This window comes from Aspergillus sclerotioniger (assembly GCF_003184525.1).
Source record: "Aspergillus sclerotioniger CBS 115572 chromosome Unknown BO94scaffold_14, whole genome shotgun sequence".
Lineage (NCBI taxonomy): Eukaryota > Fungi > Ascomycota > Eurotiomycetes > Eurotiales > Aspergillaceae > Aspergillus > Aspergillus sclerotioniger.
Window position 1 is genome coordinate 779576 of NW_020291004.1, and position 23710 is coordinate 803285.

The 23710-nt window shown below is 51.4% G+C and overlaps 8 protein-coding genes across 8 annotated transcripts; 6 read left to right on the forward strand and 2 right to left on the reverse strand.

Moving 5' to 3' along the window:
• The first annotated feature begins 288 nt into the window (after window positions 1–288).
• BO94DRAFT_535414 (ribose-phosphate diphosphokinase) lies at window positions 289–1907 on the forward strand. Its single transcript, XM_025611778.1, has 4 exons — window positions 289–488; window positions 557–648; window positions 722–1094; window positions 1158–1907. Exons 1-4 carry the CDS (start codon window positions 415–417, stop codon window positions 1582–1584), a joined length of 966 nt encoding a protein of 321 aa, XP_025467506.1. The 5' UTR covers window positions 289–414; the 3' UTR covers window positions 1585–1907.
• Window positions 1908–3960: 2053 nt separating this feature from the next.
• BO94DRAFT_74029 (40S ribosomal protein eS6) lies at window positions 3961–5493 on the reverse strand. The gene is made up of 7 exons (XM_025617636.1): window positions 5084–5493; window positions 4883–4955; window positions 4750–4770; window positions 4637–4682; window positions 4528–4580; window positions 4150–4468; window positions 3961–4092 (listed from the first exon to the last, which is right to left on the reverse strand). Exons 1-7 carry the CDS (start codon window positions 5186–5188, stop codon window positions 3996–3998), a joined length of 714 nt encoding a protein of 237 aa, XP_025467507.1. The 5' UTR covers window positions 5189–5493; the 3' UTR covers window positions 3961–3995.
• Window positions 5494–6793: 1300 nt separating this feature from the next.
• Window positions 6794–8559, forward strand: BO94DRAFT_74229 (uncharacterized protein). The gene is made up of 3 exons (XM_025617638.1): window positions 6794–7381; window positions 7441–8174; window positions 8239–8559. The coding sequence occupies exons 1-3, from the start codon at window positions 7139–7141 to the stop codon at window positions 8321–8323; spliced, it is 1062 nt and encodes a 353-aa protein (XP_025467508.1). The 5' UTR covers window positions 6794–7138; the 3' UTR covers window positions 8324–8559.
• A 2122-nt stretch (window positions 8560–10681) lies between these two features.
• BO94DRAFT_74298 (putative HMG box transcriptional regulator) lies at window positions 10682–13188 on the forward strand. Its single transcript, XM_025617639.1, has 3 exons — window positions 10682–11349; window positions 11406–11551; window positions 11606–13188. The coding sequence occupies exons 1-3, from the start codon at window positions 10893–10895 to the stop codon at window positions 13079–13081; spliced, it is 2079 nt and encodes a 692-aa protein (XP_025467509.1). The 5' UTR covers window positions 10682–10892; the 3' UTR covers window positions 13082–13188.
• A 519-nt stretch (window positions 13189–13707) lies between these two features.
• BO94DRAFT_465872 (kinase domain-containing protein) lies at window positions 13708–15124 on the forward strand (the record flags this gene model as incomplete). The annotated part of the gene is made up of 2 exons (XM_025608138.1): window positions 13708–14218; window positions 14277–15124. 2 exons carry the CDS (start codon window positions 13708–13710, stop codon window positions 15122–15124), a joined length of 1359 nt encoding a protein of 452 aa, XP_025467510.1.
• A 206-nt stretch (window positions 15125–15330) lies between these two features.
• BO94DRAFT_492772 (DEAD/DEAH box helicase) lies at window positions 15331–19443 on the forward strand. Its single transcript, XM_025609186.1, has 3 exons — window positions 15331–15598; window positions 15705–16617; window positions 16667–19443. Exons 1-3 carry the CDS (start codon window positions 15527–15529, stop codon window positions 19231–19233), a joined length of 3552 nt encoding a protein of 1183 aa, XP_025467511.1. The 5' UTR covers window positions 15331–15526; the 3' UTR covers window positions 19234–19443.
• Window positions 19444–19625: 182 nt separating this feature from the next.
• Window positions 19626–20904, forward strand: BO94DRAFT_624475 (ribosylnicotinamide kinase). The gene is made up of 2 exons (XM_025617221.1): window positions 19626–19886; window positions 19963–20904. Exons 1-2 carry the CDS (start codon window positions 19645–19647, stop codon window positions 20840–20842), a joined length of 1122 nt encoding a protein of 373 aa, XP_025467512.1. The 5' UTR covers window positions 19626–19644; the 3' UTR covers window positions 20843–20904.
• A 57-nt stretch (window positions 20905–20961) lies between these two features.
• BO94DRAFT_575376 (uncharacterized protein) lies at window positions 20962–23691 on the reverse strand (the record flags this gene model as incomplete). The annotated part of the gene is made up of 2 exons (XM_025615071.1): window positions 20962–23493; window positions 23563–23691. 2 exons carry the CDS (start codon window positions 23689–23691, stop codon window positions 20962–20964), a joined length of 2661 nt encoding a protein of 886 aa, XP_025467513.1.
• Between the last annotated feature and the right edge of the window lie 19 nt (window positions 23692–23710).

The following is a 23710-nucleotide window of genomic DNA, read 5'->3' on the forward strand; positions in this document are numbered from 1 at the left end:
GCCAGTTGAAGTGCAGGTCAACTGGTATGCCGGGGGCCGAGCGGTCAAGTATTTCGTTTCTTATTTATTCTTTCTATGTTTCTACTTGCAGATTGCAGCACCATGTACCTTTCTTCAGCTGTGTCAATTACTTCACTAGATTCATTGCATTGCAAGTTTAGTCAGCCGGGCGGCTTCTCCGTAGTCTGGAGGCGGTGAGGGGCAGTGGATCCGGGGAGTCACGGGACGCAACATTTTTCTGCTGGGCGAAAAAGTCACCTGCCGGCGGGGCATCGGCTCGAATCTGAACTTCTTCAATCTCCGGTCGATGGGCGTCTCCTGTCTCTCGGGCACCTGATTCCTTCTCCACTCCTCTTGCAATCTGTTCTCGATCTCATCCGACTCCTTTTCCGGTTTCCCTAGCTCCGATTCACAATGGCGTCGTCCAACTCGATCAAGCTCTTGACTGGTAACAGTCATCCCGAGCTTGCGAACCTCGTGGCTGCTCGGTATGCGCTATAGTCATGGGCTTTGGCCTTTCGCAGACCCCAGACTAACGAGTCGTTCCAATTGGCAGGCTTGGCATCGAACTGACCAAGATCATGGTCCTCCAATATTCGAACCAGGAAACGAGCGTCACCATCGGAGAGAGTGTACGAGATGAGGATGGTATTGTCTTCCACTCCACCTGCTCAGTCGCGGGCACGCAAAGATCCTTGGGTTAATGTGTGCCACCCTGCAGTTTTCATCTTGCAGTCGACGCGGCCCAATGACATCAACGATGGACTGATGGAGCTGCTCATCATGATCAATGCTTGCAAGACCGCTTCCGCCAGACGCATTACCGCTGTCATCCCCAACTTCCCTTATGCGCGCCAAGATAAGAAGGATAAGAGCCGTGCTCCTATCACTGCGAAGCTCATGGCAAACATGCTCCAGACCGCTGGTTGCAACCATGTCATCACCATGGACCTCCACGCCAGCCAGATCCAGGGCTTCTTCAACGTTCCCGTCGATAACCTGTATGCCGAGCCTAGCATCCTGAAGTGGATCCGGGAAAACCTTGATGTGAGCAACTGCATCATTGTCAGTCCTGATGCTGGTGGTGCCAAGCGGTAAGCAACCCACTTTCTACGGGTTATCCTGGGGTTCGATGTTAATCAAGTGGTGTTTGACAGTGCCACCGCCATCGCCGATCGCCTGGATCTGCAGTTCGCGCTCATCCACAAGGAGCGTCCCCGCCCCAACGAGGTCTCGCGCATGGTCCTTGTCGGTAGCGTGAAAGACAAGATTGCCATCATTGTTGACGACATGGCTGATACCTGCGGTACTCTCGTGAAGGCTGCCGACACCGTGATGCAGCACGGTGCCAAGGAAGTCAACGCCATTGTGGTCCACGGTATCCTTTCCGGCAAGGCCACTGAGAACATCAACAACAGCTGCCTGAGCCGTGTCGTTGTGACCAACACCGTTCCCCACGAGGACAAGAAGGCGCAGTGCGACAAGATCGAGACGATCGACATCAGCCCCACCCTGGCCGAGGCCTGCAGACGTACGCACAACGGCGAGTCTGTGAGCTTCTTGTTCTCGCACGCTGTCGCCTAAATGACTGGTTGAGTTGCAAGGATGGAGATGTTTCTGCTGCCTGGAGGCGACTTCTATTTGCTTTTTGTCGTGCGCAGTGGGAGACTTCTACTCTGGAGGGCCTAGATCATGACATTAGGGTTCTTTAGCCACGGGATTTGCTGGATAGACAAATTAGTCTGTCATTTATATTTAACGCAATTACTGGTTATGATGCTTATGTGAACTTGAGAAGGGGGCAAGGGAGGGTGGTTTGAAAAGTCGGCGGCGCCTTTTGCTTTATATCACCAGCTGAATTCAAGCATGTACATATAACAACTGTTTCCTATTTCTTTATCCCGAGCACGATCAAATGTGCTCACTGATACAATAGACTGTTCTATCTGCATTCAAAATCACCATACGTATATATAAACTAGTCAGACCAGTACAGTCTGTATCGTATTACCTGAACTCAAAAACTCTCCAAGGCTGTTTGTTCACTTAATTACTCCGTCCCTCCGTACTCCATTCCACCCCCCAGTAATAACCAATTAAAAATCCTAATTCCGTCGTCAAATTAACCTCGGAGATCCAACGACTAGTTCCCCTCCGATGCAGAAAGACCGGGCTACTAGCTAGCCCTAAGTCGATCCTGCCTGTCGGCATAGTACATAATAGTACCTGTCAATTGTAATGTTACTGAATAGATATGTTTCCACCCATGCATCATGCTCCCTTCCCCACCCGCGGTGTCTACTTATCTACTAATTCATAAAATGTCGTTTTGAATAGTACTACTACTATGTTTTCTTTTTCTGTTATTGATAGCATTGAGTTCGTACCTTTATAAGTAGCGCAGATTATGCTTTTTGGTGTGTCTATGGTTTGTTTTTTTCACGTCCGGGTGGAGATTAGGTTGGGGTGTACGACGTGTGTATGATGGATAAATACCTAGATGATGGTTTATTGAGGAAGGGTATTGTGTCATTTGACTTGCTATTTTTTGATACTGCTGAATGAAGGCCTGGGGAAGAGGGTTTGATGGGTTACGATAATGAGGGGTTTTATGTGTATTATACCTAGATTAGATAAATGCTAGTGTTAGATACATTAGGTGTGGAAGGTAGGTAGGTAGGTACTATTGGCACCTACTACGAATCTAGGAAAAGTCAAGTTACTTACGCAAACTCTGCCTGTTAGATAGTATAGTAGTAGATTCAGGTTGTCTTGGGTTCATCAAAGTACCTTTTTCATCGAATGCGGGGGGTGGGTTCACATTGGTTCTTCGTATACAAGGTTCGGATTACAGGTGTCTGGGTCAGTCAGTTAAGTTCAAGGATGGTTAATAGAGAGATAGTCATCTATATAAACGAACTAGGTTTTGGCTTAGCTTGTGGCTGTGGCTGGGTGTAGTAAGTACTAATAGTATCACTAGTAGTGATACTATGCCTCCTTAGTGTGTCTTGGTATGTATGTATGTGTTGTAAATTGTAATATGAAGCAGTATTGTGTACGTGCATACATACCAAAGTATAAAGTTTCCTTTCCCGGAATAGATTAATGTAAATGCATATTATGTCTACTATGCATGTAAGTATAGCTGAGGATGGAGGAGGGATAGCGGGGTAGAAGATTTCCGTTGTATATAATTAGTTACTAGTTACTACATACATACGTACCGCTACTGTAGATACAATAGTATCTACTCCGTACTGATTGGTGTATTAGTTTCCTACTAGTTCTATTGAGACAAACTTAGTCATGGAATACAAGGACTGTATGAATGTGAGACAAAATTGTCTAGACCCTCACTCAACAAACTATATGGGGATGTGGATGTGGATGTGGTGAGTTCAGGGTCGTATACGAAGCCAGGTCAAAGTATAGCAAGTTACTCCGCAGTCCGCACGGGACTAGATCGCTAGTGGGCTGGATCTTGGTTAGGAAGGTGGGGACGGCGTACAGTCCACATCATCATCCACTGTCAAGGTGCAAGCTTATACAGTACTACTACTGTTCCTGGCCGTGGGCACCTCAGATAATAAAAAACCGAAAACACCGACTGGAATTGGAATACAAAGTTTCATTCATTGACAAGCAGTGCAAGTACCGAGATGATCGTCTGCGGAATCGGAGCCCTGGGAGATTCGTGCCAGGGAAGGGAAGGGATAAAAAAAAACGAAGAACTCTTTCACATTTTTTCCCTTTCATTTCCATAAAATGTGGATATGAATTTCCTTTTTGTGTGGATAAGACAATATCGGCACGCCAAAGTCGCGGTCCCTGCAGACGCCTTCTCCCCTCCTTCCCCAAAGAGCCTTGTTCTTGGGTCGCTCTGCTTTGGAACTCAAAAAGGAAAAAAACCCCCTTCCCATCGCTGAGATTTTTTTACTTCTTCCCTTAGCCAGAACAGAGACGTCACCCGACCATTAACCCCCGGACAGACACATCTACTTCCGCATGGAAGAGGCTCTCCGCTTGCGGAGCTCGTCACGCTTGGCCTTCTCCTCGTGGACACGGCTGGCAAGGAGCTTGGCGTAGTCGTTACTGTGACCTGGGTTAGTGCATGCACGCATGGGCGAGTCGAGCACGGGGCGGACTTACGCAGCCTCACGGGCGGCCTCAGCACGGCGGCGCTTGAGGGCAACGCGCTGGCGCTTGCGCTGGAGACGCTGGGGAGTAACCAGACGCTGGATCTTGGGGGCCTTGGTGTAGTCGGGCTTGCCCTCACGGGTGACGGTACGACGGATGACGAACTTGCGGACGTCGTCCTTCTTGTCGAGACCGAAGAAGCGGCGGATCTTGGTGGCACGCTTGGGGCCGAGTCTCTTGGGGACAACGGTGTCGGTGAGACCGGGAAGCTCACCCTCACCCTGCTTGACGATGCTCAGGGCAAGAACAGCGAGGTCCTGACCGGTAATGGCTGTAACACGAATGTCAATACACCACTTCCGCCACAAATACACGAGATTGGAAACCTACCACCACGGACACTCTTGCGCTTGCGCTCACCAGTGCGGCGGGGGCGGTAGCAGCTGCAACGCATATCAGTCTCCAGTTCGTGAACTCCATTTCGGCAGGTCGCATTTACCTGTGGCCATCGGCGAGGAGGAGGCGGGTACGGGTGGGGAGGAGAACTGCACACAATCGATGAGTTACTGCTGTTGTGATCGTGGGATTATCATGGCGTCGGTCGGTACATACCACCCTGCTTCATGGGGAAACCTATAAATTCCAGTTAGCATCCACATCACATATTCACCCATAGCTCCTCCTTTCGAATCCCCGAGTCCTCCCAGTCCATCGAAATTCGAAGGGGAAAACAATCCAGTCGTACCTTGCTTGTCGTTACCACCGGTGATCTTGAGGATGTAGCCCTTGAACTCGTCACCGAGGGAGTCGCCGGAAACCTATTTCAAATATAACCCCAATCAGTCTTCTGTTTTCCCCATATTTTCGTGTTGTCTTTCATTTTTTGCGTTTCTCTTCCAAGGGTGGTGGTTCGGATGCGGATATCAAAGGGGGAAGGGTTGCTGACTTCGGTTCCCATGCGCTTCTCCATGAAGGGACGGAGCTTGCGCTCATCGTCGATCTCGATGATCTTCTGCGACCCATTGGCCGGGTAGGAGATGTTGAGCTTCATCTTGACGGAGCTGCGCGGTCAAGACGGAGGGCGCGGGTTTGTCGACGGTCGAGGAGGTTCAGGTCGTCGGGGATTCGTTCTTCGTGGGATTTTTTTGGTGGTGTAGCGAGATTTCCCTCTGTGGGCGGCTGACTAAGAACACTAACCTTCCACGGTCTAGCGTCCTCGGTAGGGCTCTTATGTCAGCACCGCCGGCACCTGACTGGTGGCTTGCCCTTTTGGGAACCGCAACACTTTATTTCTGGCGTGGCTCGCAGGGCGCCACTTATGCTCGAGGATTAGGCTCATTATACTCCGTATGTACATTCCTTTGGATTAGGACGGGGTGGGCCTCAAAGTTGAGAGACTGCACAGCCCCGTGGACATACCTACTCATCGATTAGGTAGACCTTCTCAAACGAGCGCCACATGAACTCCTTCATTTGCTCCATCAAGCTAATCAGTGACCCAACTGTGTTTGCCATGGAACGCCCGATCCTCTCTCGTCAGACAGCCTTCCTAGGACGCTCGAGGCGACCGGTGACCTGACCTGCCCTGCCCTCCGTTGCGCGCTTCCAGTCTTGCTACTCCGGACTCCATCCTGCAGCCTGAATTGCAATCCATGTTTGCTGATGGGCGCCCCCGAAGCAAGGCATCACAGGCAGCGCACATGCTCATTGTTATGCAGGAGGATTTGTAATAAGGAGACCCTTCATCGTAATAAGCTTGATGTCAATATGGAGTATTTCATGATGAATTGGCTGGATCCGACGATGGTTTTAACCCCTGAGTGCACTTGGATACTGGATAGGTACTAGGTAGATCTAGTCGGTCAATCAGTCGCCCGGTGGGTGCTGGTCGGGATTATGATGGGCACCGGAATTTGGGATAGATAATCGAGAGTGTACGGCAGGCTGGCCCCCAAACACAAGAGATATAATAAGGGTGTCTCGCTGACTCGGATTTCGTTGCACATTGCATTGTCCGTATCTACCAGCCCGAGAGGAGGGAACCAATCCGGGTCGAGAGTCGGGGCCTAAAATGGCCGCCTTGCCTGAGGTGTCGTTGTTATCGATTCTATTGATTATTGATTGATTACTACCCACCAATTCCCCCCGTCCGTAGAGGCCGACGGGGGGGATGTTCACAATCATGACACAAGCAACGGGATCAGGAAATCAGGACCGCTAAACCCGACAGATGTGCGTCGCTGATTCGATCGCTGGCAGCACAGGAAGACGCGGATAATCCACGAGGAGGGAGAGATCCACCAACGGGGAGAACACCACGCCGCCTCCAAGCTGGATGGAGTCTTGGGACTGACGCAAAAGACCCAGAGCACGCGACTGGTTACCGTTCCGAAGTCGCCGCGCGGCCACAGCCAACGCCAGATAGGCCCAGCACAGGACAGAACAGCCTTAACGGCCAATGCAAAAGATGGGCACGAGCGCCGTCGTAGTTGTAGTCTACCGGTTAGTCACTTTTTTACTCCCTTACCCAATCTCTCAGAATTATTCTCGTTCGTCTCCTTTCTTCTGCTTCGTCCCTCCCCCCCGTTTTTCTTAACCCAGCCAACTGTGAACTGACAGAGTTCTCCAGTCTGTCCAGTCCAGTCCCCACTCCGGCGCCAACCATCTCCATCGCACGCTAGTCTCTCTTCCGAGTCTCCGACTCTGCACGGTACCCGTCGGAGGTCATCATCCTATCTTCCCGTTGTGTTAGGGGAAGAAGTTCCTACTTGATTCGACGCAGATCACTACGCACGACATTCCTGTCTGATTGACTTCTCTTTTTTCGTTTTCTGCTTTCTCCTTATCCCCCTGGTCAGACGCATACCGCTTCTCGCCAGCATCGTTGGGTGAAACCGCGCAACAAAGAGGGCTGCCGATCGCCCAGCGTCTATCGGCTTCGCCTGCGAAGTCCGCCCGCCTCGCCTCCGTCCTTTGTATCTGTCCTTTATGCCCAGCCCAAATGCGCCTCTTTAACAAATTTCACGCGGTGTGCGCCTTGGCCGTCTGCAGCATCCTGTTGTCGGCCTCCTTTCTCGCCTCTCAGCACTACTACCGCCGGGTAGTCTTACCAAATCAGCCGTCGTCGGAATTTCGCGCCTCGGCATCTTTCGACCGCCGCTTAGTCGTCTTCGGTGACTCGTGGAGCGATAACAATGCCGCGGAGATTCAGGGGTCTGTATGGACGGATTGGCTTTGTATGTCGGTAAGTGTTAAGAGAGCTACTCGGCATGATGAAAGCGACAAGCTAATTCCCCGGCCCAGTTCTCATGTCACCACGAGAACCTAGCAGAGACAGCCAAGTCTCTGAGTGGAAACTACATTGGCTCCGTGGTGGATAACACGGAACTCTCGGGCTCCTTACTCAACCTCTACAAGACCCCACTGGCAGATCTGAAAGCCCAGATCGCCAGTTGGATCACGGCTGAGACGGAAGCCGTAAAAGAGATGGACGACGAGGCGATTGGCATGCGTCAAAATCGCACTATTGTGGTCGTCTCCTTTGGTGTATGGGACCTGTGGAATGTAATCGGCAAGACGTACGAAGACGCATCCAAAGCGGTTGAACGCAACGTTGGAGTCATCATGGACCAGCTCAATTTGCTGGCCGAGACCTGGGGCAGTAATGAGCTCAAGATTATCCTGACGTTGGCCCCAGATGTAACCTTCCTTCCGGCCTATAGAGCTCAGGGGGAGCCGCAGATTACCAAACACAAAGACGCCATCAGGATCATGGAGTACTGGAATGGGGAGCTCCGCAATAACGCCGAAGACTGGGCAAACGGGACGATTTATTTGTTCGACACCAATTCTTTCTTGGCCGACCAGATCCGTGACTGGCAACTCTTTGCTGCTGGTATTGAGGAAACAAGTGGATTGGGCAAGAATGAGGATCCCGGATGGGAGAATGTCGAAGACGCATGCGTCCAAAGCAGCCAGCAATGGGTGATGACGTCAGACACGTCAGAATGCGACCGTCCGGAGAAATTTCTGTTCTGGTAAGGACAAGGCATTATGATTGGCGCCATTGAGTTGATCGCGAGCTGACCGTATCATTTTCAGGAACGATATGCACCTTGGCCCCTCGGCGCATAGGCTCCTGGGCGCGGAAGTGTTCCATGGAATCGAAGAGATGTGGCTCGGGTGAAACTTTTCTTGAAAGATCAAAATAACAGAGCAAAAAAAATTTTTCAAAGTGCAGCGATAGGGTTCTCGCCTGGCCAGCTAATCGTAATTTCGCCGTGGTCGAAACGGGGTGTTCTGTATGTAGATGATTAAACCACGGCCGGTTCCTGAGACCATCAAACTCTTACGAAAAAGCACCATCAAATGGCGGCTAACCTTTTTCTCTATTGAGCCTGAAGACCAGCCATTTGTCTTGCTTCTGGACAGTCACTTGATAGGTCTGAGACCATGTCTCTCTCCCAGATCGGAGAATGGTCGGATGAGATTAGATGGCTGTCGCCGGAGGGAACACAGCTGTTTCGAATCACGAGAGGGGTCAGGTCGCTACCAAACAAGAAACGAACGGGGAACTGGCCAAGGTAGTATGTCTCATTGAGAATGAGCGCGGAAGTCAGTCTGCCTTATCCGGGGCGAAAGATTGTAACATCATAACATGATGGCGGTGGGGGTGGAGCAGGGATCGGAATGCGATCGCCACAGGGTAGATCGACCGGGCCTCAGCCTGGAAATGGGGACGCCTGCAACATCAACGTGTCAATGGGTCCTAGCGAACCTCTCTGATGGATCGGGAGAACTATGGATCGAGATTGGGGATAATGGAACATGACCGGACCCTGTGGAAAGGTTCTTTGAGGATGGTTGGGGGGGAAGGAGCAGGGGTAGCGGATGGTGCGGATGGTGCGGGTGGTGGTGGTTGTGGTGGCAGTCACGACTGTGTACGGATCAGTGGCAGCTGCCAAATCGGCGTGTCCGTTCTGGGTTTTCTTTTCTTTTCTTTTTTTCTCTTTCTGTTCTTTCATTCGGTATGTTTCTTTGTTTCCGAAGGGGGTGACCTTGCTGTCATGGAAGTCTCGGGAAGATCTGTCACTAGCCATGAGTTTTCCAGGTAAAAGTACCCTTACTTAATCGGGCAGTGCTGGGAGTTTGATACCGCCACCTGGAATGTATGTATTACATGGTAGCCTAGGGGGGAGGGGGTGTCCATCCCCATCAAATGACCATGACGCTGTTCAACGCATGGTCCGAGCAGTGGCACAGTCGGACGGACTTTGGTACCCAGATAAGTTTGGTGTGGGGGGGGAGGGATCAAACTTCCAGGAACTGGACCCAGGTATGGGAGCAATCAAGCAAATGCGTACCCATCGGTACAGCAGAAGCAAGCAAATGGTACGTAGCAAGCAGCCAGCAACAAGTAGCAAGCAGCAAGCCCGACGATGATTGTGAAATGAATGGGGAAGACAATCAAATCCATTTGCGCATGTGTCACATTGGCGGTGGGCCAATGGGCAGGGTCGGTTGGGGGGTGCCGGCTGCGGATTGGCCCAAACCACTGCAGCCCACCGCATGCAGACGCCGAACAGACAAAGGAAAGCTAAAAGAACTCCAGGATTGAAACAATAACCTGTATAGCAATCTCCCCCATCCCTATGTTGCCGCCACTAGTATGGCAGTCACGATGGGTACCTAAGTAGGGCCAGGTCATAGCTCTTGAAATACCTAATGAAACTAAACTAGTAGTATCTTAGGCTCTTAGCACTTAGCGGGAACTTGGGAAGTCATGTACATAAATCATAATGCCCAGCTCTGGACGGGCCCATCTTTTGCCTGGCTGCTGACTCACCCCGCAAAGGATTCTTTGCTACTACTTTGCTACTTTGCTACCTTCGTTTTAGTTAGTTGCCTCGCTAACTCGATAGGAACTAAGCTCTGGGGGTCGTGTCCACTCCAATCTTTGGTACCTTTGGATGGAGACGTCCAGGCACAGTCCAGGCAGGATACCTCCCCCCGACACCCGTCGTAGATGAAGGTACCATGATGTACGTCCTTCCCAACCCGGGGGTGGCCCTCTCGATGAGGTTCCATCGATAGTCGACGAAGAGAGCCGACTCCAGTGGGGGTTCCAACTGGGTCCAACAGAGGAGGGAAATGGGGGTCATCCTGACAGGGACAAAGAAACTGGTTCCCGGGATTAGGTGTGAAAGGGAGGGCCGCCAGACCGATGGCTCCAAAGATAGCTCCCCATAACAAAGCACTTGAAAAGCCAAATCCTGGCTTTATCTCACTGGCGTCCCCTCGGCTTGGTTGGCTCGGTCTGAATGGAAATATCATTCATTGTCAAAGAACGAGGAAGGCCCAGAGAAAAAGAAAATACCAGAAAAGAGGGAATCCCTGACGCCGCCAACTAATAATTTGCCTGGATATTATATTAAAATTTCACCCCAGAGAAAGGAAAAGCCCGCCAGCCAACAGGCAGTCGCCGTGATTGCAATAACAACACGGTCATTTCGCAAATACCCGCCGCAGCACGAGGGATCCATTCGTTCGTTTACTATAACCTTATATCGGGCTTTCTTTCTTTCATCCGCTTGTGCCTCTTCCCATTCAACGACCACGCCTCTATAACCACGAATTCTCACCCACCACCACCACCTCGCTTGCTTTCATTATTCATTGCCGGCCAGTTTTCCTTTCAGCTTTGCTGGTTCATTCCATCCTCGCTCTCCCAAGCCGCCCCTGGCTCTGTTAAATAAATGTCTTACGATCGAGTTCTCCCCAAGCCTCCTCTTTTACACTATGAGAGCTCTCGTCACGGCGCCCTGCCCCGGTCAACTAGTAGCCTCCTCGAGCACAAAATAATGAATGACGACGTCGCGAAAGTGTCCATGATGGACCGCCATCTGGACGCAGCGCCTTTTGGGGGTCATCGTCGGTTCACCGATACACTGCCCCCGGTTCATCTCACATCCCTGAACCGGACCAAGATGGCTCTGAATAAGATTGCCTCCAATGCAGCCTCTGCTATCGAAGCTCCCAAGTCGACAAGCCTCTTGACCACCAAGTCTATCCCCCTTCGCGAGCGTTCATCCTTGTCAGAGCGTTCTTCATCGTCCAGTCCAGTTAAAACGTCGAATGCTCCTACCCCAAGAGAATCGGCAACTCAGTTCTGTCTCTGTCAACCAGACCCTAAAATTCCTAGACCGCGAAATGGTACGTTGGCGTGGACCCTGCTTGATTGATTCGTGAGCTGACCAGAATGAAAACAGCCTTCATCTTGTACCGCCAACATTACCAAGCCGCAGTAGTCGCGCAGAACCCAGGTCTTGCCAATCCCGAGATCTCCAAGATCATTGGGGAACAATGGAGGGGGCTTCCACAAGAAACGAAGGATGAATGGAAGGCGCTTGCAGAGGTAGGTAGACTGGATGCTGTCTATACCTTTGATCAATCACCTAACCCACAGCAGGAGGAGAAAGCTCGACATCAGCAACAATACCCGGAGTACCGGTATCAACCTCGTCGCTACGGTCGGGATGGAAATCTCCGGAATGGGGCCTCTGGCATTAGCCATAACCCTCCAGGCTCCACGGTCTGCAGTCGGTGTGGCGGACGTGTTATGAACCCCCCGGTATCCCCCGACACTCCGTATACTCCTCGTGTGTCCTTTTTCGGTGGAAAATCAGCACCTGGCGAGGTTTACACAGCACGCAGTGCTCAATGTCGAGCCAAGGATATTGATCGCATCCACAACGTCATCAAGCTCATTCCTGGTGGAAACGGAGAGCCACGCCTGCCTCGCCAGCGGTTCGTCGAAAACAGAAGTCGATCCCCGGATAGTAAACGCCGGCGGTTGGGCGTCCCCTACGACATCCGCGAAAGGAGCCCGGATTCTTCGTATCCTGTGTCTCCCTACACGCCACGCTCAGCCGTTGCAGACTCCCGAGGTCTGTACCAACCATTACAGCATTCGCGGCCGGCCCGGAATGTCAAGGATTACACCTCGCCTGATCCCAGCCTGAAACTTCCACCACTGCAAACAGCTGCCCATGCTCCCGCAGGAACTCTCACACCAACGACTCCATACCCACATGATGGATCCAGTATCGAAGCCACAGTGATGACGATCCCATTTCTCAACAAGATCAAGGTCCTTGCTAAAATCTCGCCCCCCTTGTCTCCCACATACCATGATGGATCCTCGCCGCGACGTGGGGCCGTGATTGCTGTAGATGGACAAGATCCTGCCCTTGTGAAAACGATGGTCGACTTCCTAAACAACATCTTACAGAAGGAGGGCAGATATCACACCCGTATTTTTGGGGGACCAGAGATACGGTCGCGTGAAAGCTACGCCGACTCTGAGCAGATGGGGGATGCTACCGTTGACTACCTCAATATTATCTCCTCATGGCACCGCATTTCCGACGAAATAGTTGGTTTCGTCAAGCCTTCGCGTGCGTCGTCGGAGCCTCAGTCTGTTGACGAGGAAGCTACCCCGGGAGCATCACCGAGGACCATTATCCCCAAGACTGCCGAATTGCAAATCAACTCGCCCGAACAGTCGAGCGATAACAGCTCGGTTTCCACGGTCTCAACTGGGCTAAGCTTCAGTGCTGTGCCCGTCGCGCTCGTTCCTCGGTACCAACTGACGACCGCGGACGCTTTCGCTTGTTCTGTCCCAATCGGGGATTCATATGCACCTCTTGACCACTGGCAGTGGATGGCATCTCTCTGGCGTGCGTGTGTAGGGCCAGACATCACCGTGTACATTCGAGAATGCGAGAAGGAAGAGTTGGATCGTTTAGGAGGGAACCCCGTGGAGGTTCGTCTGAACGACGCGCGGACAATTGTGGTACGAAGAGTGACGTCGTCTCCAAGTGAAATAGAGGAGAAGTCTCTCAAAAGAGTTGGCTTTGAGATTGAGGACTTCCTCACTCAATGAGCCTGTATATTGCTTTTAAACATTTCGTCTGTCACTCATATCTTTCACCTCGGTCTGAATTTGGCATTGTTCGCAGGACATATATGGGGGGCTTACTCTTTTGCTTCGTTCTTCATTTCTCCCGTTTGTGTTTTCAGCTGGGCTATAGCCTATGCTGCTGGGAGACTTGCGTGGCTCGGTGTTGTGGCCAAACTGGAAAGCGTTCCTTGTAGATTTATAAACTCCAATAATATACTTCTGGGATCGGTTGCCTTAATGTTGTGTTCTCGCACATACAAGCACTAGCTACTAATTCCAAATTCACCTAGCACAGCATCCTGTAATGCACCTTCACATACAGATTCATGTGGGACTGGTTAAGAATTTCTAGACTACATCAAGTCACACAATCTCGTACCTACATGGCGGATAAGGCCGGTCACTTCTTGGCCCGCTCGCCGCTTTTGCTTCCGGAGCAGAACTGAGCACACCCCTGGGATCATGCTTTCTTCACTTTCGTCATATCAACCTTCTATAAAGGCCACACCACACTAATGTCCGCATTCAGATGCCTGGTCAGGTCGCGACAATCTAATATTTTTCAAGTGCGCCTGATTTCAGACACCAGAAGAAATATTGCAAACCCAATGAAGCCCAGCAAAGTCAGATACGAATGTATTGACCCCGACGAAGTCGAGTGCCTGAACTGCTATGTTCCCGGCGGCTACCACCCGGTCCAAATCGGCGACGAATTCCACAACAGACGGTATGTGATTGTCCATAAACTCGGATTCGGCCGGTCTGCCACAACCTGGCTGGCAGAAGACAGGCAGGACAGTCGTCGACTCGTCGCTCTCAAGATCTCCACCGCGGAATCAGCAGAGCGCACTGTGCATGAGTCGCAAGTCTTGACACGGCTGGCACAGGCCAAATCACAGCCTGGGGATACTATGGTACAGACCTTGTTCGATTCTTTCTCCTTCTCAGGCCCGAATGGCCGTCATCAGTGTTTGGTCATGGATGCTGCGAGGGTCAATATCGATGAAGCTAAAGAGGCAGCATACCACCGACTGATCCATCTTCCGGCTGCGAGAGCTATTATCGCACAGCTTGTACTTGGTGTTCATTTCATTCATTCTCAGGGAATTGTCCATGGTGGTAAGACTTTGAGCTTTACTGTCGCGGTATATCAGGAACTCATGAAATGGATTCATAGATCTCCATCTTGGAAATGTTCTCCTTCGCCTCTTGCCCAGCCTGCAGCGAATGACCACCAAGCATCTATATGACAAGATCGGTGAACCTACAAAGGCGCCTGTGGCTCGCTGTGATGGTGCACCTCTTGACTACGGGGTTCCCTCAGAACTCATTATCCCCCTTTGGCTCGGACTTGGAAGCGATGAAATCACTTTGATCGATTCTCCCATATTAATAACCGATTTCGGAGAAGCATTTGATCCCTCTGTCACCAAGACCTTCAGCTGTCATACACCACACCTGCTTGCACCTCCGGAGGCCTTTTTCGCAGGGCCTGAGACGGACAGCCATATTTCCTTTCCAGCGGATATATGGACCCTTGCATGTAGTATCTGGGATGTTTTGGGATCTGCTCCTCCTTTTGAAGTGTTTGTACCTGATCTTGATAGTGTCACAAGGGAACATGTCGAGACGTTTGGTAAACTTCCCGACCGGTGGTGGAGGAAGTGGGCTAACCGCGATAACTGGTTTGATGAAGATGGGAGCAAAAACGTCAAAGAAGAGCTAAGGCAGCTTTATAGTAACAGCGCTAGGAATTGGGATCAACGATTTCTGGCATCCATAAGAGGTACACGACAGCGGGCGAGCAGGGCCGAGGAGACGGACTTTGGATTTTTGGAACAAGATGAGGAGCGAGCATTTGGTGATATGATCCAGTCGATGTTGGTTCTTGAGCCAGCACAGAGGGCTACGATTGCGGATGTAGTGAGATGTGAGTGGATGCAGCGATGGTGGTTGCATGAGCTGCAGAGGATGGAGGACAAAGTGAAGAAGGAAAAAGCCTTATTTCTACCTGGGAATCCATGAGTCTCTGCTTTTTTGCATAGTTTTGGACTATTGGGACTGTGTTAGTGCCTGATACGGCCTGGGGCATCTACGCAGACCAATATAGCCTAAACAGGCAAAGTGAAGGGCGGTGGCCAATGCTGACCAATCACGCGCTAGCGATGGGGGTGTCGACCGGCATTATGAGATGCGACGCGATGAATGCAGCTGCCAGCATCCTCCCACCTGATACATCTCCCGCAGGGGGCGACAGGCTGTTTATGTGTTGCTCTAGACTAGCGCACTCAAGAAAAATTGTTATCTTCTATATCTCATGGAGTTCACCACCCAGGAGGAATAAATGGCTGCCTGCTAAGGTCATCGGCTCTTTATGCAATACTCGATACGGCAAAGGGCCGCGAGGACAAGTTCTGTCTGATTTATATGTCGGCTTCCAATGACATTGGATTGCATCTATCTCCTGTGTCATTACATGATGAGAGTTTAACGGAAAAGGTACGTTTAATGTTTCTATGTGTTGATGAGATGTGAATTGGTGTTGCGCGGAAGCGCACTGGTTAGCTCATTGCTTGCGATCTCTGTCTTACCCATGCGGATGCAGACTTCAGAAATGAACTACGACGCGACTAAGACGGACGGCGATGCTCCCATCTCTGCCTTCATCGAGCCTTGTACAGGTATCGATTCTTCCACCGACACCCCGATGACGCCGGCTTCTGCGCCCACGCCTGCAACGCCCCTGTCGGAACCTACCATTCCCAAACTCTGGGTAGGCAGCTTTCAAGCGGTGGAGAATGAGAAGCAGCAGAATATTGACATCTGCATTGCGGTCGGTGTTTTGAAGAAGCCTGAACCAAGTTACGTCACCGATTCTGCTACCCCAGCCGAACCCAATAGCTATCCAGCTAAGGAAGTCGCTATATTGGAAAGCCACCACTGGATCCAAACCGAAGAGCTTGGTTGTGGCGACAATCCATCATGCCGCGGCGTTCGTGTTTATGTACTACCCGATGATGTCGGACGCAAATTGATCCCGCGGTCGAGTACGAAATTGAGGCGCGCCCTTAAGATTGTCATGGCGAAGATTGACAGTTCGGTTGAGGCGTGGAATGGGAAAGAATTTTTGAACCAGAAGGGCGTCAGTAATCTGGCGAGTGGTCCGGAGGATGAATCACTTTGGTATATCTTCAACACACTACGGGATCCGGAACCCCAGATGGAACGCATGAGGAACCCGTATGCAAGGAGGGCAATGCAAGAGCTACTCGCAGTGACTGCGCATGGGGAGGACGAGTCAGGCCAGTATTATTCCGGAGTGCTTGGCCTTAAGACGCCCCTATACCCTTACCAGCGTCGCTCAGCTGCTACTATGGTCCAACGGGAAGCGCAGCCTGCGCAGATGTTGGATCCGCGGCTGCAGGCACTCAAGAGCCCAAGGGGCCAGGAGTATTACTACGACAAGGAAGAAGGGAGCATATTCCGGGAGAAGAAAATGTATTTGGAAGCTTGCGGAGGTAAGCTGTCGCGCAACGGCATGTGGATGGTCTTTCTAATTGGACATAGGTATCCTTGCGGAAACCATGGGCTGCGGCAAGACGCTTATTTGCTTGGCTGTGATTCTGGCAACACGCGGCCATTTCCCTGAAATCCCGTTGGAATACCAGGAGATAAAGAACCCAGTCCGGCAAGTGACAGGCAGCCTTGTTGAGATGGCGGCGGCGACAGCAGGCCGGTTTTCCCTGCCCTGGAAAACCCACTTTGACACCCTGGGCCATTGCGGTACATTCTATGACCGGTGTGTCCGCGCATGCGAGATGAATCGTGGCACCTATACTATAACTCCACCCCCGGCAAGGCATAATGGTCGAAGTAGCGTGGCGTCTACTAGACTGCCGCCTCAGCAACTCCGTCTTTGTTCAGGAACGCTGATCATCGTACCCCCTAATCTGGTCAACCACTGGCAAAACGAAATTGTGGCTCACACCGATGGTCTCAAGGTTCTTGTGCTCCGGAACAGTTCTCACAAAACCCCATCGCCAGATGAGCTGTTGCAATACGACATCGTTCTGTTCTCCAAGGTTCGCTTCGAGAAAGAGGCGGGCGAGGCGATCGACAACAAACGTAGTTCAATAGCGCCCGAGGAGTCCCCTCTGACCAAACTTCACTGGCTCCGGATCATCGTCGATGAAGGCCACAACGCGGCTGGTACCGGTCATCGGACCAACATAGTGCACTTCATGAAGCAGCTTTGCATAGAGCGTCGGTGGATTGTGTCAGGGACTCCATCCAACGGGCTGTATGGGGTCGAAGTCAGCCTGGCTTCGCAGGAGACTCAAACCAGTGACACGGATTTGGCGGAAGCTACAACAGCCGTACTCCGGGATAGAAAGAAAACCGGCAATGCCTTGAATAGTGAGCTCAAGGACCTGGACAGGCTACGGTATATCGTGATGGAGTTTCTTGACCTGAAGCCGTGGTCGAACTCTCGAGCCAACGACCCTGCCAGCTGGACCAAGTATATCAAGCCCCTTGGCGAAGATGGCAGGCGGCGGAAAGCGCAGTCTTTGCGAGCTACTCTGCAGAGCCTTGTTGTGCGACACCGTCTAGATGTCATCCACAATGAGATTCCTCTTCCTCGATTGTACAACAAGGTCGTGCATCTTGAACCAACCTTTTACGACAAGTTGAATCTGAATATGTTCATCTTTGGCTTAGCTGTTAATGCGATCACTTCCGAGCGCAAAGACCACGATTATATGTTTCATCCTCGCAACCGCAAGCATCTTAGCGTCGTGATCAACAACCTCCGCCAGGCCGGGTTCTGGTGGGCTGGCTCAGACGACATTTCTCAAACGATCGACAATGCCCTCAAGTATCTGGAAAAGCACTCGAAGACAATGAGTGAAGATGATACAGCTACATTACGCGAAGGCGTTCGAATCGCACGAATGGCGCTCCGATGTGGAAGCTGGTGCGCCTTCAAGCAGATGCATGAATTGGGAGTTTTCGTCCGGGACTTTCCCGCTCACGCTCGGACTATGTGGGCTATTGATCATTCAATGGCACACCATGAGCCGCTTCTGTTGGGTATTACCCAGGCGCATCATGCACAGAAGTTTGTCACGAAGCACTTGAACACCTACGATCCAGCCGAAGGACTTGCCGGTGCGGGAATCAAGGCCCGTCGAGAGCTCTCGGAGCGAGAGGGGGATAATGCCAGCCACAAAAAGACCACACCAGACAAGCCCGTCAAAAGCAGCTCCCCGAAAAAGACCTACTCCAAGGGGCTTTTCAAGACCTTGCCGGCCGAGTCCCCTCTGGTGCAGACCAAACTGGTCGCCACCGCTTCAGCCAAGCTGACATACCTCCTAGACCAAGTGTCGGAGCTGCACACTGCCGAGAAAATCATCATTTTCTACGATAACAATAACACCGCCTTCTGGATTGCCGAAGGACTCGAACTTCTCGGGGTCGATTTCCGCATTTACGCCAGTACTCTCAAACCCGCTATGAGGGTAGAATACCTGACTCTCTTCCGCGAGTCTGAAGAGGTCCGGGTCCTCCTGATGGACTTGCGCCAGGCATCTCACGGCCTGCACATTGCGAATGCATCCCGTGTCTTCATCGTCAATCCGATCTGGCAACCGAACGTCGAGAGCCAGGCCATCAAACGAGCGCATCGAATCGGACAGACGCGGCCCGTGTCCGTCGAGACCCTCGTTCTCAAAGACACCCTGGAAGACAGGATGCTGCAGCGCCGAAAGGACATGACAGACAGCGAGATCCAACACGCAGAACGAGACCTCCTCGACGACAGTACGATGAGCTCGATCATCCAGAATGAACAGTTCATTCCAATGCCCGAGAACGAAGACACGGCCCGGATTGCATACCTGAGACACCCGTCGGGCCTGTTCGACCGCCACAAGCTATCTATTGCCGATAACGAAGAGGAAGACAAAAAGCCAGAAGTGCCAGTACATACAACCCCGCGGAAGCGCAAACGGGCCATTCCTCTTGAACCCGAGAACACCGACGGGCCGGACCTGGTCACATCAAAACGCCTCAAGTCCGCGTCACTTGGGCTGGGCTTTATCTCGCCGCAGGGGATCCTCATGACGCCACCGTAAGCGTGGAGCCGGTCTCCTCGGACCTCGCCGTTTCGGGTGCTCTCGCCGTTGCTAGAGCCTGCTCACGGGAGCGGCAACGCCGGAGCAGCAGCAGCAGCGAGTAAGCCGAGCAAGAGAGTGTCTATTTTCGGGCCGTAGTTTGACATTGGTTGCATTTGTATCTGAAGAAACATGTATCATATCGACCGTACATAGCACATACAATCATCCAAATTCTGCATGAAACTATACCTATACCAACCACCAAGTAGACACAGACGAGACTAGCCGATAAGCAATTTATCTACTATCTATAAGATAAGGCTGCCCCACCGCCCCACACAATATAATCATCGTATGTCCCTCACCACATCCCACCGATTTATCTCATCCTCTCTCTCCTCCTCCCCTCTCCAAAACCACCAAGCAACAATGCCACCCCCCTCACCACCACCACCACCACCAGCAGGTGCAGAACCAGACCCAACACCCAAAACCACCATAATCGGCCTCTCCGGCCCCTCCAGCAGCGGCAAAACCACCCTCGCCCGCCTTCTCCAAAGCATCTTTTCCAAACTCACCCCCACCTCCACCACCAACCCCAGTCCCAATCCCACCACGAATCTAAAAACATTCATCGTCCACGAAGACGACTTCTACCACTCCGACGACAAGTACGTCCTTCCCCTTCCCCTTCCCCATTCCCCAACCCCAACTCCCACCAAACTAACCAAAAAATATAACAAGCAGAATCCCCCTAACCCCCCACCCCCGCGCCCCGCACCAAAACATCCAAAACTGGGACACCCTCGCTGCAATAAACACCCCCTTTCTAACCTCCTCATTACAATATATAAAATCCCACGGACGACTTCCTCCGCGACTACGTTCAAAAGAAGATTTGAATGATGTTGTTCCTCCTGACGTATCGGAATCAGTTATTGAGGAGTTGAGGGGGGTGGTGAGGAGGAGGGTGCCTTCTTATTACTATGTTGATGAGGGTTCCGGTGGAGATGATAGGGATGGGGATGGGAAAAGGAACCGGACGATTGTGTTTCTGGAGGGGTTTTTGTTGTTTGCGCCTCCTAGGATAGAGGCGCCGGAACATGGATTGAGAGATGTGAATGATGTTATGGATGTGAGGTTGTTTTTGCCGGCTAGGTATGAGAATGTGAAGGAGAGGAGGGAGGGGAGGAGTGGGTATGTGACTATTGGGCCGGCGCCGACGGTGTCTAATACTGGGGATGGGGATGGGGATGGGGATGGGGATGGGGGTGAGGTGGAGCAGAAGGGGGAGGAGAAAGAGGAGGCAGAGGGGGTGGATTTGGAGAAAGAGGATGATGGGCCACCGCAGAATTTCTGGACGGATCCGCCTGGCTATGTGGATGATATTGTATGGCCGAACTATGTACAGGATCATGCGTGGTTGTTGTTGCCCGAGGAGGGATCGCAAAGATTACCTACTGTTGATACGCCAGAGCTGGTGCATCTGGTGGGACAGGGCGTCAATCTGAGGACGGACGCAGGCGTTACGGTCGCCCCCGGGCAAGGAACCGCATCCATCGTGGACATCTTGAAATGGGCTGTCGAGGAGGTACTGAAGCATATCGAAGAAACCGAGGAGCAATGAGAATACGGACACCGTTCGTGAGTAGTATCTAACTAGATAAAGAGCCTAGACTCTACCTATCCTTCTTCTTGATTTCCCTCCTGTTCCTCTAGCCGGCTTGCAGTTGTGCGCCAGTCTCACTATGAATGATCAACAGGTCCTCGCCAACCAAGCCAGTAATCAATCTTGTCACGAAATGTCAAGGTACGTTCCGCACGCGACTCGATGGCTGGATCTGTTGCTGGCCCCTCGAGCCCCTCATTCTTGATTACAGTCAATTCCTCTTCAGCTGGCTCTACGTCTTGCGTGGGCACCGATTCATCGACTTTACTCTCCCACTCGTTGATGTCCAAGCGCACCATCCCTGCGTGGCTCAGATTATCCGCCGAGACTGTAACAGCAGGAGTTTCCTCATGTGGCCCGGTGACGGCGTCCTTAACAACCCTAGTGAGCCATGGAAATGCAAAGGCGATGAACAACACATAGGACATGCATAGGCAAACGAGGAGAATGACTTTTATGACGTTCATTGTTCCCAAAAAGTCCTTGACCTTCCGGGACTCCATTTGCTGTGCGGTCTTCGTCGGCGGCACTTGAACCAGATTTTCGAGGTCTGCAATACCAGCAACACTGCTCTTCTCGTCTGTGGACTCTTTCTCGGAGTCGCAAGAGCGTTCAATGGGGGAGGGTGACACAGCCTCCATATTCTCAAACGTATATCGAAGCTGATGCCTAACACGATCACAAGACATAGATGATGCGGGATAGATTCGCGGAAGCCAACTGATTGCTCGTACCTGGGGAAGCCGAACGGACCAGTCCACACAGAACAACTCTAGATCTCCAGGGGAGCAAATGATTTCCAAACACGAGATACCAATAGGAGTACTCTCTTGGGTGGTGATGTGGATCATCTCCAGTCCATTCTTATGGGATTCAAGCTTGCTGTGGAATGACCTCTCCGGACCACCGTCGATGGAAAGCCGAAGGCAGCATTTCTCGGCCCAGAAGCAACGGTTGTGAAGCCTGACAGAGCATATTGCGTGGTAGTTCACCTGTACTTCTGGTTGACAATCTCGTTTGTCAGAAGCGACAACATATTCAGCCCTGATTTCCTGGTGAACAGTGAAATCCTTGACAATACCGTAGAATTTCCGGTTACACCTGCGAAGTGGGATCACAAGGTCGCCTGTGTAACTAAATTCAGCCATGAAACAGTTTTCCACGATCTTGTACCTTTGTAAACTTGTCGTGCGGAATTCGAGGCCATGCTTTTCCGGTATGCGGAAGAGCAGGAACCCGCACTCGCCACTGTTCAACTTGGGGAGGCCTTGTATCACTAATTCATTCCATCCCCTCTGCTTTCCTTCTCGCAAGAAGACGGATATGGTAATAACAAGCTTGTACGTTGCCGGCTGAAGATTGCGAGGATTCTTCATGAACAAGATGCCACAGCTAACGTCGAACTCCGGCTCACATTCCCTTGGTGAATGCACACGGTGATCACCATCGAGTGTCAAGCTATCTATTTCATCTATCTTCTGATGGGGTGTTTGTGGTATGGCAAGCTTTGGAAGTAGACAAGCCATTGGATTTATTCCTGGTTTGCTTTCACCCGATGTGGCGGTTCTTTCAAGGCTGGAATCGAGGAGTGTTTCTTGATTTATAGCCGAACTGAATTGTGTAGAACCCAGCTTTCGAGCTGCTCCAAGTGGCTGCCCACACATGCCATTCGACACTCCTGGGGTGCTTTCAGTTTCATGCTCTGCAGATGGCATACTACCGGCGGTTGATAATAAATCGATACCAGACTGATCAAACCCAAATCCTGGAGCCACCGAGCTCGTAGAATGTTGAATTATATCTTTATCAGCATCTGATACGGCACTGAGACCAGCTTCAGTGCCGACTTCTAGAGTGGTTCCCTTAACCTCAAAAGCGTCAACCAATTCTTCGACATGTATGTTGCTGGCAGTAGTGCAATGGTCCTCAGACATCAAATCAGGAACTACTCCTTTTTCCGAACGTTCTGGCTGCGATATAGGCTTCACTAAACTGGGAGCATCATCAGGTTTTCCTCCAGATTTTGAAGTGCTGGCAATGGGATGTCCGTTGAGTCTTATTGAGTCGCCCGCTGCGTTCTGGCTGGATTTGACAGTTCTGGTCTTACTAGCCAGGTCGCTCTGCATTTCCTTCCTGTCCAAACCCTCAGCTTTGACCGAACCTGACTCGGAGTCCGTCAAACATGCTGCTGCTGCACTTCGTTTTCGCAAGAGTTGCAACTTCATCCAATCTTCACACTTAGCGAAGTTAGAACGTAAGCCTGCTACAGATGGTAAATTCACCGAAGCATCCAACGACGGTGTTCCAATATTACTACCGGGGATACTCGCTGTATTTCTGCGGGTTGAGGGCCCCGCCTCGTCAAATATTGCAGCGGAGGCCTCAGTATCTGCAACATTGGGTCCCTTGATGTCCAAGCCATGTGCTTCATAGTGACCATCATGATCAGAAGAAAATCCAAACAGAGGACTTTGAGGGGAGCTCGTGCTTGACGGATTATCATGGCTCGATTCATCAGACTGAAGCCGGATCAACCGTGTTTTGAGAATGGCGATTCTCGCGGATTTGACATTTAAAAGTGGTAGCTTCGTGCTCGGGACACAATGGGTCTAATGAATCGATAGAACAAGGAGTTCTCGATGAGCAGAAGACTCCAGAATGGGGTGATAAGAGCTTACCACCAAAGAGATTCTGAGGTCCACTGGCTCATCCAAGTTACCACTCCAAGTACTTCGAACCTCCAGGTTGGAGAGTTGAGGAGCCTGAGGAAAAGAATCAGGCCGGTCGTCACCTTGGAGGGAGGTCATGATGGATCTCTGGGTCCGT